General features: G+C 45.2%; 1 protein-coding gene across 19 annotated transcripts in view; it reads left to right on the plus strand.

Moving 5' to 3' along the window:
- The window catches only part of TNIP1 (TNFAIP3 interacting protein 1), a 56,591-nt gene that overhangs the window by 25,797 nt on the left and 16,300 nt on the right, over positions 1-14,494 (plus strand). For 10 of the 19 annotated variants that reach the window (XR_014545597.1, XR_014545598.1, XR_014545600.1 and 7 more), the window contains 4 exons: positions 814-936; positions 3,093-3,181; positions 4,858-4,929; positions 12,745-12,936. Coding sequence is in view for 10 of the 19 variants with exons in the window: in XM_083603857.1 (XP_083459983.1) it covers positions 814-936; positions 3,093-3,181; positions 4,858-4,929; positions 12,745-12,936 (476 nt within the window). In the remaining 9 variants the exon portion in view is untranslated. Of the gene's footprint in view, positions 1-813; positions 937-3,092; positions 3,182-4,857; positions 4,930-12,744; positions 12,952-14,494 lie in introns of all 19 variants that reach the window. The other 9 variants (XR_014545599.1, XR_014545601.1, XR_014545603.1 and 6 more) reach the window with 1 other exon arrangement.

Here is a 14,494-nt window from a genome sequence, read left to right on the forward strand (position 1 = left end):
TAAGGGTTTTCAGTAACGCTGAACATCGTAAGTGTGAAAATTGTACACACGTCCCGGATGTAGTAGCATCACATGAAGAATCTTTTACTGTTTGCCGTCTGAGAACATAATCGTTTTCAGAGGCTGAGAAACAGTCCTGAATATGTCAATGGGTTCCAACTCAGCAGCATTTCATTCCACAGATGCACCTCTCTGTAGATTTGTTGGGTTTTGAATTGGAGGTATATATTAGGAATTTCTTTACTTCTATTAAAGTTTTTAGTTTTTTTAAAGGGGTAGTTCATATTACCTAGCTTAAAGGAGAATTCTTTGTGCCTCCAAAAGCTTTCACCAATGCATATTAAACATTCATTGCTCTTTATTCCAAAGCCTTTTAAAATGAGATCTTGATAGCGATACATTTCTTAGCAAGCCCAAAATGCTGGCATAAAATTTGAGCTTTGCACGTGTGTGGCTGAGTTTCTCACCATTAAGTAGACAAGGCAAAACATTGCAGTTCAGCTGACTACTTTTTCCTACAGTTGGGAATATCTCCATGCTCATGCCTGCTCCCTAATCCATGCAAAAATTTATGTGGCTGCTATATACATTATTCACAGTTCCATCCCCTGCCCCCCCCCCCATGGCACAGAGATCTTCTCTGTGTAGTAAAAGTACTGTGTATAAAGCAGTCATTTGAACTGAAATGCAGTGGAGTTATGATAGAATTGCTAGAGTTTGGCTAGATCTGATAACTATGCTGAATGTGCTGCTGTAAAGAAATAACCTGCAAATACAACGGAGTCTTAAATCGTGCCCTTGTTGTTTTGCCAGGGGATCTATTGGAAGAGTCTCAGTTAGAAGCCTCCAGGCTGCGCCAGAAAGTGGAGGACCTAGTGAAGGACAACGAAATGCTAAGGTCCACCTCCTCTCTTGACAAACTTGCGGAAATGGCAGGTATGAGCATCAAAGGACCAACTGTTTAGCATGTCCAGTAACACGTTCTTTGGCAGACCTAGATTTTCACTGCGTGTGTGTGTATGTGTTGCATTTAAGAGAATTGCAAGTTGGAAGGAAGAGTAATAAGCCTCCAGTGCTGCTGTCGGCTGTCTTGCATTAAGTGTAAAAATCCCTTTCAAAAAATATATATGCTGATATCACTGGGCCATCTATGCAGCTAACCTGCGTCTTCAGGTCTGCAGCTGAATCTGTGTCACTTCAGTTCCTAGGGGTGTTCGGCTCGTGCAACAGACTTCACAGTAGAACTTGCACCTCTCCTCTCCTCTGCCGCCCCCTGTGCACATTCAAAATTTGCTGCAGCAGGTTGTGGGACCCTCCAGGGCAGATTCTGTGGATGCTTGGCGAGAGGAGAGGAAGGGGAGGTTCCGTTGCGTGGGCAGAACTCCATTCGCATGGTTTTAGCTTCAACCCAGCCTCCTTGGATCGAATCAATCCTGTCTTGTTGCATGCTACTTTCTGGGCAGGTTATGCATATGCAAAAATAAATTGAACAGCCTTTAGACGGTGAAACTTGAGGGAAGTTTTGGCCATGCTTTTTGCTCATGTGCACTGCTGTTCCCCTCCCTGACAAAAACATGAAATCAAATGACCAGTAACCAAAGGTTTTGAATACATTTTTGCTTCTGCAACAAAACTCTTCCTTCCACACCCCTGCCCTCAAACACTTTTTTCTTCTTTGAAGGCTGTGTGGTTTTAGGGGGCAGCTCACGGCCTACACTTTGCATGCAGAAGGTCCCAGGAATAATCCTTTCCGTCTTCAGGCAGGTGATGGGGCAGGAACTCATTCTGTCTGAGACCCTGGAGAAGTACTGCCAGTCTGAATAGACAGTACAGGGCTAGGTAGCCTTGGTTTGAGCCAGCTTCCTAGACACCCCCCTGTCCCGGTGTGTTTTCTTTTTGAGTCTCAAAAAAATCATGGGTGCTTCCAGGTGACTGATTTTATCGAGCATTCATTCCTGTTTGTTGGTGGGGAGGTCCATCTTCTGGGGGAGAGTGGGTTTGTTGTGCAAAATCTCCCCTTCAACTGTAATTGCACAACCTGGGTTTACTGGTCTGCGATTGAGTCCCACCTGATACTAGCAAAGTCTGGGTGTAAATATGTGCATGCCACACACATTGCGCACATACCCCCAATTCAGGGCGAGGTCAGCTGCCTTGGGTAGTAGAATTTTTCATACCAAAGAGCAGCCAATGGTGAATTACTTGATTTATTTGTTTAGACCATTATTGGGGGTGCTATTTAGAGGGAGCTTACTGGCTGGGACTTAGTGGGAGTCTTGCAGTGTACCTGGGATCACACGTTTGATAGCTCTGAGTGTGAAAGCCCTGAGAGCAGCCTCCTTTAACCTTAGAAAAGGTGACTATCATTCTGATATGCACCATATCATTCTGATATGGCACACTCTCACCTTCATCAACCTGTTGCTGGCTGGAGCCAATGAAGCTTTTAGTTCAAAACATCTGCAGTGTGCCAGGTTGGCAAAGGCTGATGCAGTGCACTTTAAAAAAAGTGACTGTTCTGTTTTCCCACCTACCACCCCTCTTGAGAACTAGATGGGCTTCAAATGGAAAAGCTGAGGGGTGATTTTTGATCTTTCAGTATTACCGTATGCTGAGCCCAGGAGGAAAGAGGGAAATTCCAGCTGACACTCATCAAAGGCCATTTATACACATTTGCATCGCACACCAAACATTGCCGCCTCTGTGCCCCCAGAGACCAGCTACTGGTTCTTGCACAGGGAAGGTGGGGCTTGACGTGGGGGGAGTGTGTGTGTAATTTGTGCATGGGGACTTAAAACAAGATGGAAAGGGGCGAGTACTGTTCCTTGTAGACTCTCTGGTGTGTGTTTTTAAATTGGTTATAAAATGGATTTGTTTTAGGCAGGTAATAGCTGCTACCAGCCCTCCTGCTCTTGAACCTGTTTCCTGTTAATGCAGAATGGGAGATCTCTATCCTGCCTAGCAACCTGTTTTCTCCTTTCCCCAACTTTCCCTTTTCTTCTTTGTACTTTTGCTGCTGTTGTTTCTGTTGGCAGAGTTGGATCTCTGCAGTGAGAAATGTTCACTTGCTTCTTTTCTCTTTTCCCCCCCAGGAGGAATCCCAGATCTTTGCTCTTCCTCAGAGGTTCCAGGTGAAGATCAGAAGGGGATGGAAAAACCCACACAGAAGCCACCCAGCAGTGTAAGAAATCGGACTTTAAATAGCTAAGGCTACATAAAAATAATAATAATGATTAAAGCTGCAAGCCCTGCTAGGTAGACACAGGAGTAAGTCCCATTGAATTCAGCAGCAAGTATTTCTGAGTATGTATAGAACTAGGCTGCGAGAATGCATTGTAAAGGCAGTGAGGGGAATGATATCAGAATGACTACTCAGGTTTGAGGACTCTGGCATTTTAGTCTGTCCATGTAACTGGAAGGAAGTTTCTGAACTAGTAGAATGCTGCACAGCACTTTTAATGAGCCACATGCTCTATAGTAAAGTTGATCATTCCAACTACTTTGGGAGGTGCTTTCTATTTTGCACAACTGGAGCTGAAAGAGCACTTTCTTTTAAACCACCCTGTGATAGTCAATGAGGTCCAAGGCTGGTTCTTTTATTCCTGACCCAAGCTACATCTATTTTAGTCTTGCGAATCTGCGGGGAGAGTCCATTCCATGGTTCACTGTCTGATCCCAAACTGCCTGGCTTTGTTGAGTGCCACTTAACGACAAAGAGATATCTCTTATATTGTTTCTGAGAGGTAACTGCCTTATACCATTGGCATATCTTATTCACCATGGCCTACAATGATGCCAGCAGCTCTCCAGGGCTTCAGGAAACAACTTTTCTGAGCCCTTCCTGCAGACACCAGGGATTGAACCTGGGATCTTTTGCATGTGAGGCAAATCCTCTGCCGCCAAGCTCCAGCCCTTCCCATAAAACTATTGCAGTTTTGAATACTGTATTATTTGAGAAAACATGTAGCCCTTTTTCATTCTGTATCACGGTCAGTTACAGATTGCTGTGGTTTCTAATAGTTATTAGGTAGATTTTGATCTCGCTACGCCTCCAGTTTGGTGTGTGAGATGCTATCTTCCTTTCCCACACGACCTTTTTAGATCAAAGAAATAAGCAACATTTGGAAACAGCTCCATCCAGTGAAAGATGCAGTCCCACTCCCCTCTGACTTTGAACGCATTGCCTCTTGCTGACAGAATTGGAGCCCACAGAGGGTCACTGAGAAACATTAAAGAGTTATTGGCGCACTCAGAGAAACCCAGAGATTTGCAGAACCACAAACAAACAAACAAAATAAAAAAGCAAACAAAACTGCAAAGGAGCCCAGCAAAGACTAGATTGACCTCCAGGAGCTCAGGAAAGTTGAGGATTAGGTGGGAAAGACTTAACAGAAAAGCAGAGACCTGCTTGAACCCTTGACAGCCTATATTATCATGGAGGAAGGCATATTTGGATCAGTGTATATAAAGGTATATTCAACCATATCAGACCCAGGACCCACTTTTGACCCAAACATGCATTTGGGGACCCATTTCTTAATCTTTTATTGCACATTTGCATAGTGGTGGTTTCTTCCTGTTGCGACTTATCTTGGATCATGCAGCAAACCACCTTTTGAAGATCAGTATGCTGGGAGGTGAGGATTTATGGCAATATTTTGTTGCAGGTTTTTTGCTTTTTTATCCTGTTTCTATGTAAGCAGGACACCATATATTTGTTTGTTTGTTTTTTAAACATATTCAGTAGACAGCGGGGAAACCCAAATTACTCATTTAATCCCTACTCTGTTTTTTTCCTGTAAGGGGCCCATTGGAATTTGGGGTATATAACTCTACATTCATTCATTTTCTCTACAGGGATCTTCATCTGAGTTTGAAATTGTTGGAGCTGAAGATAAAAGGTCTTCTCAGGGAAGCACCGGGAAATCGGTATGTTAATCCAAACAGCTTGTTTAGATTGAGACGCAAAAGGGGAAAAATGTTTTATGGGTTGTGTTGTCTTGGAAGTTCCTTTGTTTGTTACCTTTTTGTGTGTGCGTTCAGTTCTGATGTATTTTTTTCATACAATCTCCTTGTGTGGTTTGATAGCTCAGAGACAGGGAAATATAGAGGTCTCCAGAAGATGAAAGCTAAACTAGTCAGCAGGTTTTATTGAGCAGTTGAACTATTTTATATTGCATTTCACAGAGTAATTTAAACAAAAGAAAAGAAACAACAAAGGTATCTGCTGTGAGCCACTCACAGTCTTCTTTTTTTCACATGGAGAAAACATCAGGAGAAAGAAAGAGATGTGCTGAGGAAGAAACGACAAGGGGTGCTCAGTCACTGGAATATTTCCCCTCCCCATGTTGTGGTCTTGAACTTGAAGCAGCAATGAGTTGCTATAATCTGTAGCCACGTATCTTGTGGGGCAGAAGGGGTGCTCAATTCTTTTGCTGTGGACCATTTTTCCTTTCACAAAACCCTCAGTTTCCTTATGCCCCAGTATGATTATATCCATACCCCTCTTTTTTCCTTCTTCATAGAGCTAAAATCAGCTGGGAAGTTATTGTGCTGGGGAAATTGGCACTGGAAAGAAAGAGAGAGCTGCTCCCTCTTTGTAGAACTTTCTGCTCTAGGTTGCTGCTTCTGCAACTGAGTGCAGTATGTGTAAAAAAGGTAAAGGGACCCCTGACCATTAGGTCCAGTCGCGGACGACTCTGGGGTTGCGGTGCTCATCTCGCTTTATTGGCCAAGGGAGCTGGTGTACAGCTTCCGGGTCATGTGGCCAGCATGACTAAGCCGCTTCTGGCGAACCAGAGCAGTGCACGGAAATGCCGTTTACCTTCCCGCCGGAGTGGTACCAATTTATCTACTTGCACTTTGACGTGCTTTCGAACTGCTAGGTTGGCAGGAGCAGGGACCGAGCAATGGGAGCTCACCCCGTCGCAGGGATTCGAACCGCCAACCTTCTGATCGTCAAGCCATAGGCTCTGTGGCTTAACCCACAGCGCCACTCGCATCCTGCAGTATGTGTAGTTTGCCCCTAAATAAGTGATTGTTTCAGGACCTGACTTGGGCCACCAGCTGAGTTTCCTTGCGCTGGTGCGCTGCCACTCACAGAGGCTGTAACCACACAAACCAGGCACGTGCCGCAGTTTTTTCATTTGGCCTCTTTCCCAGAACAAGCTGATGGGAACTCTCCTACTGAGAAGTGAGAAGCGTAATCTGAAAGTGCTGCTGTCAAGAGGCTTCTCTCCCCCCCCCCTTCTTGCTCACATATGCAAAGCTGTGTGGTGGCCAGCTACTTCCTTCTCCTCAGTGAGATGTGCAGGCTCACAGGCTTGGGCAGCCAGCCAACAGGATGGCAGAGAACTCCGCTTATATCCAGACAGCACTTCTCAGGAAAGGGGCTGGGAAAAAACCCAAGTGATGAAATGAAACTGACTGGAGCAATCTAGCGAATCCTTCTAGATCACGTGAACCAGTGTAATGTCGGCGGTGGTTTTAGTACCTGCTTTAAATAGCACCCCTGCCTCTCTGAAAGTTTTACAATCTTTAGAGGGGGCCACTAGGTGGCGCATCGGAAGATGGCTGACAATAACATCTCTCCGACCCACACGAGGTAATTTGGAGGCTATGATGGGGGTAATTAGCCTCCTTAACCCCCCCCCAGGATTGTGGGGGGGATGGCCCTTGCCTGCTGTGCCCTATACCACCCCCGAATTTGTGGGGGTGGGGGCACTAGGCACAAAGCCCTCCTGTGGGATTCCGGCACTCCTGGACGCCGTCCCTGATTCGCGCCGCTAGTTGCAAACATCTTCAAAAGAAACAATTTGGACGAGATAAATTGCACGTGCTTCAAGGAAAAAGGGGAGTAAAGCCTGCTGACAGAAGAGATCTCTGATAACAAGACAAGAATAAAATATGAGAAGATACGTCAAGATACGGTATGACTGAGGGGGGAGGGAGGAAAAAACCTGCCTTCCTTTTTCTTATGTGATTTAACAAGAATCCCCTCCCCTAATGAGTCAGAAACTAAGGACTTAAGCTGTGGATTTAAGGCTGTGTGGAGATAAACTTTCGAACCAAAGCAATGTTTCAAGATGAAGCTGGAAAGCTAACAGTTTTGGAATGACGCAGTTAAAAATGCCGTCGCCATTTTGGGAGGCATTGTTGGAGCTCTTGGGTCTGGGAGGAGAAAGAGAGAAATAGAGTTGTTTACATATCGTGGATCAACTTCTCGGTGGGACTTAAGAGCGACAGATGCCAAATTTATGATGGAAAGAGCGATGTTATCTACGAAGGAGATATATGGAAACCATCTGGACTTAGTGGAGGAATGGGAAATCCACACAGGATTATTATTTTGCTTATCGGCTTAAGGAGACTAACAGAAGAGATTGTAAAGGAAAAATAGAAATTATATGAGCAAGATATGGTGTGGAAACACTAAGATAAGACTGGATAGAATTATGAATTTTGTTTGGACTGATTGGGACTGATTTGGACATTAACGCAGTAATAAGAAGATGATCTGAATCCCCCTTTGGATCTTGAAGTATGGGTTCCCCCAACAAAATTTAAAAATTTGGCTTTGTAATTTGGAATTTATGTGATGTGATTTAATTTGATGTGATTGGCCAGTTAATAAAAATTATTTTTTTAAAAAAAGGAAAGTTTTACAATCTTTTAATGCAGTGAATGAGAGCTCTCACTTCACCTTCGTAAGCGAGGAGCTCTGGAGATCTGACAGATATCTCTGGATTTGACTATCTGTTTGCTTCTCAAGCCTATCTTCTTAAATAGGAATGCTCTCCCCAGGGAAGTTCGCCTGGCACCTTCATTATACACCTTTAGGCGCCAGGCAAAAACGTTCCTTTTTAACCAAACTTTGGTTGATTCAATTGACATCCTATGCCCTTTTAAAATGTGGGGTTTTTTTTGAGGGGGGGGTTTAATCTTGATTATATATATTGTGGTTTTATATTTTGGTTATTTTTCTGTGAACCACTCTGAGACCTCCGGGTATAGGGAGGTATATAAATTCAATAAATAAATAAATAGATACATGAAAATATTTTGTTAAAACATTAGCCCGCAAACAATCTGCCTTGTTCATTTGTGGTGGTGAGTTGCCCCCATCCTGTCACATCAGCACAGCTTGAAATTGGATCTGGCCAGTGGCAGAACAAGGTATACATTCCTGTCCAAACCAGTGCTAACCATGAGGGAGAAAAGGGACTCTTCCTCCAGAGAAATACTTTTAAATAGCTGTTTCTTAGCAAGAATCAGACCCTCTTTCCCTAGCCAGTGACTTCTGTTCCCGAGCCAAGTGCCTCCTCCTCAATCTTGCCCATGACTTTCCTGGGGCTATTACGCAGAGCGAAGGGGGAATCCTAACTCAATTATTTTAAAGCTGTCGCAGAACAAGTCCCTTCGTGCGTTGCTCTTGAGCCAGCATGGGCGAGGCACAAGAAACAGAAGGTTAAAAGAAACAGCTCTTACATAAAAATATGTCCTTTAAAAAAAGATTTGGAGAAGGTGTGGAACAGGCCCAGCATCAGTGCTTGAGGAACTAGGTGGGGCAAACAGCCGTGCATATTTAAGGCACACACAATGGGGGTGGTTGTTGTAATGTCAACAGCTTGGCTTGCTGTTAGTTGCCTGTAGTAACTGCTTCCCAGGGTTTGCAGTAGGTTAAAGAGCCTTTCCCCCAGATAAGTTGGCATTGTGTCAGCCAATGTGGCTCCTGCCACATCTCCAAGCTGGTGTGGTTAGGCGGCTGTGAGCGGTTCTCTGCCATGCTTTGCTGCTGGCAGAAACAGCAGCTGGTGAACTCTGGTACATCACAAAGCTTTATGAATTCTTCTGACAACCAGTAAAAGTTGTGATGCCCCAAAAGGTGCACTGTCTGCCTTAGGCTGCGCAGTTCTGTGCCACTTGTGATGCTATTACATTGAATCTATAATGCTTAATCTGAGCATAAATTGTGTTATGAATGTCCATTGGACGTTCTCAGGATCTGACTGCCCCAAGGTAAAAGGTATCACAGGTTTTGTGAGCAGGAAGCACAAGCAGAAACGAGTGCATACAACAGGAAGAACTGTGACTGCAAAAATGGCATCAAGCTTGTTGTGCAATATGGTATTACTGAAATGAATTCATGGGGAGGTGTAGAAGCAATTGATGGGAAGTATAGAAACTTTAGAGAACTTAAGGGGAAAGCGTCTAGACCTTGAGCAGTCTGGGAGATTGATTCACAAGCAACTTCTATTACAGTCAAACCTCGGTTCCTGAATGGCTCTGTTTTTTAACATTTTGGCTCCCGAACACCGAAAACCCGGAAGTAAATGCTCCAGTTTTCAACACGGCTTTTGCTTGAGAGCAGGAAGCTCTTGCAGCCAATCGGAAGCTGCATCTCGGTTGTCGAACGTTTCAGAAGTCAAACCGGGCTTCTGGAACGGATTATGTTCAACAACCAAGGTTTGACAGTACTGCTACTGCTCCCAAATGAGACTGAAGCTTTAATATTAACTAGGATACAACAAGTAGCATCTGAAACATTTTCCTAGATATTTGGGACAGCTGTTGCCATCAGAGTAAGATAGTGCAAGGTCTTTTGCTTCTTGAAAAAGGCTTTTGCCAGTACACCCAATGGGCAGGGACGACTGGCCGTGGTGTAGTCAGAGAGCTGTAGTCCAGCAACACCTGCAGGGCTCTGGTTTTCCCCATCCCTGCTATGGGAGAACTGGTTGGAACCTGCCCAGAGTACAGTTGTCTTCCTTGGTGTAGCTTCTATTGAACTAGAAACAGATGAGGCAATAAAGATCTGGCACCAAAGGCACACTATGATTCCTGTGTGTATTTCCCTTATGAGTCAGCAGCAACAGAGATGGACAAAGTCTCTTGCAAGACTGGGGTTTTTCATTTTGTGGACCAAGTTCATAGGGGCATGTTCACGGAGAGGCGGAGAGGATGAGTCAGCTCATGAGTCCTGGGTGAAAGCTGCTCTTTCCCTGCCTTTTACCTTCAAGGATTCCTTTCTGATGGGCTGCCTGCAAGGTGACTCTTTGAGCTGGCATGCAGCCTGATCTGGCCATGCTTGCTACATCTACGCAGGGTGACATCCCTTTCCTGACCTGGATTGCTTGGCTGTGAATGGTGGCTTTCGTCTCCAAGGCAACCAAGTAACTAATCAGCCATAACAACCCAGACCAGGTTAGTGCTCCACTATGCCCGGCTCAACCACGTCAGGGAGGAGGGCGTGGCTCTGCAGCTGCCTGTGAAGGGCAGGTGTGCCATAAACCCAGGGCCTCGTATAAAGTGGGTGCATTTCAGCTGTAGAGCTTCTGACAGAGGGACTCATGTGCCACCAGCACTTTGGAATCGAACCCATTGGAACTGAACAGCAAGAGGTAGGAGTGAGAGAGGTGGGGAAAGGGGGAGTGAAGTTCAGGTGGAAGTGGTGGTCCAAGTTGCAGGAGTGTTTTTCTTCATTAGCAATGTAGAAATTACAGAGAATGGAATGAATAGAATCCTTATTCAGAAGCATTTGCTAGAGAGTAAAGAGGTGTGCTCAGCTTTTTGTTGTTATTCATTGGTTGTCAAGTTTTTGCCTGTGCTTGTGGAAGGGCCAGAGCATCTGCTTTGCATGCAGAATTTTCAACCCCTGGCATCTCTGGGTAGGACTGGAAGAGAACCCTGCCTGAAATCCTCAGTCGGTCTGTGAGGGCAATACTCAAGTAAAGGGACCAATGATTTGACTTGGTATAAGGCAGGTCTGATGAGTTGGTTCCTAGGAGTGTCTCCGTTTCCAGTCTCCTTGTGGGAGACAGAACATTTCTGAATGCCAGTTGCTGGAATCCTTAAGAGGGGAGAGTACTCTTTTGCTCAGCCTTCCCACGGGCATCTGGTTGGCTACTGTGAGAACAGGACGCTGGACTAGATGGGCCATTGGCTTGATTCAGCCTATTCTTATGTAAGCTACCACACTGTCTTCCCAGGAAGCCACATGCCATAATTCCAAGTATACAGACCAAAGACATGCTGCCTTGCTCAGTGGTGAAGGAAAGACACCAAGTATATGATCAGAGACACTCTATCTATCATCTATCATTCATTCATTCATTCATCCATCCGTCCTTCGTATATTTAGTATGGAAAATGAACTCTGAAACTGAGTGCTGGGGAGCCCAGCCACAAATCAAGCCCAGAAGATATGCCAGAGTCTCCTGTCCTAAAGTGTGTGGCAGAGGTGGGGAACCCAAGTCTGTAGATTTCTGCTGCAGAGTTCAAGCACCCCTGGAGTTCTCCTACATTACATGCTGGCTGTTTTCTGTGTTGAAGTGTCAAAGGAATTTTTCAGCGCTCCCAAAATGGCTGTCAGGAACTTGGTCCAAATTGGTTTAAAGTCCTTTAGAAGTTAAATGAGTTGCAGCTGGAAAAATCTGAGAGGGGATTATTTTTAGGCACTACTTTTAGGTGACATTAGAAGCTTGGAAGCAAACTAGTTCTGGCAATCCTTTTTTTTTTTTTACTGGCAAGGTTAGCTTTAAACATTTAGCAGTCTGAGGTGAAGGAAAAATGGCACATACACAACTGGACTAGCAACTGAATTTTTCTTCAGTGCCAGCAATGAGGGAGTGTCTTACTCTGTGCTTGAGGGTAGCAGGCACTAAACTATTAAGTGGAGCGGGACAGGCCATGTGAGACACACAGCTCTGTCCTTCAAAGAGAAGAACAGCCAGGGGGTCATCCACTTCTGTTCTTAGCATCTGCCTCTTGAGGCGGTAATTTTACTTTGCCTTAATAGGAGGGCGGGCAAAGGTGAAAGGGGCATGGGTAATGCAATGAGTTCTTCTGGAAGTGCAGAATACCACAGACAAAGGCAAGTCCCTTAAAGACACTGGATCTCTCTAGAATCATCTCTCATACAGGGCCTCAAGGACTAAACACTGGCTTTGGTGTTTCAGCCCAACTTAGGTTCCCTTTGAGGAATTGGAGTTGGACATTAAATTATGCTTAGAACATTTAGACCATAAAATGAGAGCAGTTTCGTACTGTTCACATTCCTGGTCAACCCACCTTAAAAAAGAGAGAGGAATTTATTATTATTTTTTAAGTGGAAGAGCTGCAGGCAACGGCAACCGAAAGGACCAAGGGATTGGAGAAGCTGAAGTGTTTGGGGAAGGGCTGTGGCTCAGTGGCAAAGCATTTGGCTTCCATGCAAAAAGTCCCAGGTTCATTCCTGGCATCTCCCAAGTAGGGTTGACAAAGACTCCTGCCTGAAGTCATGGAGAGCCACAGCCAGGGGGCTGACTTGGTAAAAGGCAGCTTTCTATGTTTTTGTTTTAGAAAAAAACACCACTCAAGGTTGCCAGGGCAGGTGAGTGGGACTGTGAGAAGGGGAAGTCCCCCTCTTCCCTCCTATGCCATCTTGTTCACCCCCACCCTGCCATTGAAGCATGGGGGCAAAGTGCAGCTTCAGGGTGAGATTTTCAGAGGGAAAATACCTTGTCCAGGAGAAGCAAACCGTGCCCGCCCCCCAATCATGGGGACTCTATCCAGCGTGCTTACTTTGTAGCTGATATTTCTTTAAATAAGTCCAGAGTAACTCATCCTGAGACAAAAGTGTTGCCAACTCTAGGCATCGGATGAAGGAAGGAAAAGGTGGCAAGCTGCTTCTCTGAGGCTGCCTAAACTTAGCCCTTATTTGCCCTCCTCCCAGATTACAATGTTTCTGCGCCTCCGTGTCTTTTGCAGGACATTGAGCCACTTCAGAACGAGGACGGCAACCTGATGCTGCACCTCCAGCGCTTGGAGAACACGCTGAGTCTCTTTGCCGAGGAGTCGGACAAAACGCAGCTCTTTGCCCACCTGGGGCGCATGGCTCTGGAGTTCAACCGGCTGGCCTCCAAGGTGCACAAGAACGAGCAGAGAACATCCATCCTTCAGGTTCGAAGGCTGCTGGTAGATGTGCATAGTTCATTTTGCTTTTCGGTTTTCATGAACAACTGTCTTGGCTTCCTCTCTTCTCTCTCCCCACCCCACCCCTGATCCCAGTGAGTGGCCAAAACACATGGGCAATGTGATTCACTTACCCACAACACTTTCCTCCCACAAAAATAATTTTTATTTCTGACAGTAAGAGCTGTTTGACTCCCTTGGAAGATGGTGAGCTGTCCTTCATTGGAGGTTTTAAAGCAGAGGTTGAATGGCCATCTCTCAGGGATTCTTTAGCTATGATTCCGGCATTGCAGGGGGTTGGACTAGATGACCCACGCGGTCCCTTCCAACTCTACAATTCTATGATTCCATTCCATACAGTGTACGGCTCCTGGTGCAATACAAGGCACCAGACATGCCCACGCCTTCCACCCATGACACCCATCCATTACAACAAAGGTGCAACTCAGTACAAGTAAGCTCAACATACATTGCAGATAAATAATAATAATAATAATAATAATTTTATTATTTATACCCTGCCCGTCTGGCTGGGTTTCCCCAACATATAAAAGCAAAACGGGAGATCAGGATACAAGTAAGCAGAAGAAAGAACCTAAGATCAGCTATTGGACCAACCAAGAAATATTACAAGCCACATAGCTGTTTTGGCCCTGTGATTTTATCACATTTCTCCTTCCAGGGCTATTTCTTTGCCTTCCTTTTCACTCACTCCCCCCTCTAAAAACAACAACATGTGGCCAGTATTATCACTCCCATGTGATGGATGTTGAACCACGCCTGGGAAATAGCAGTGTGTTTGCAGCTGAGCTGAGTCTTTAACTGGGAACTTCTAGATCACAGTTCCACCTTTAACCACTACTGTACTGATAGCAACAATTAAGCCCCGTTGAATATGTGTGTTTCCAGTCACGTTGCCCCCAGGCTTCGCTTTCAAGTGCTTTCTAAAGCCACCCGTGCTCTGGCACACTGTTGGCCTCATAAAGGTTCCTGACCACCGTTCGCAATGTTGTCGATGGGGAAAACACTGGCATTTCTGAATGAAGCTTCGCTTTAGTTTTTCTTCCGTCGTCTCTTCTTCCCTTTCCAACTAGGAAGGGAAACTTTGAGGATATGACACACCCTTAGTAAGGCATCAGACACCCCCCACAACCTTTCAGGTCATAAACTCACCACTAAAAGACTTTTCCCTGGGGCAAGCCATTGTGCAATTGACCATTTAAAGGGTGACTTATACTTTGTTTCAGTAAATTAAACGAAGGAAGTCCTCAAGAGGAAGGAGAATTGCATTATTTATTCCTTTTTATTCCCTGGCAGTGATGCCCAGAAGTGTGTCCTGTGGGCCAAACTGAACAGGATGTTATTCCGTGTCATCTGGCATTGCACAGTTTGCAAAACACCATGACAAATAACCAGCATGCTGAGGGGGGCTGTCATATGGGGATCTGGAGGACTTTAACCTTTTTGTCCCAGTCAGTCCCAAAGAGGTGCAAATACAGGCTGCCTCTAATCCTGACTAAAGTGGCTGATATTCTTTGCACCTACC

The sequence above is a fragment of the Podarcis filfolensis genome (assembly GCF_964270895.1).
Source record: "Podarcis filfolensis genome assembly, chromosome: 2".
In the NCBI taxonomy this organism is placed as follows: domain Eukaryota; kingdom Metazoa; phylum Chordata; class Lepidosauria; order Squamata; family Lacertidae; genus Podarcis; species Podarcis filfolensis.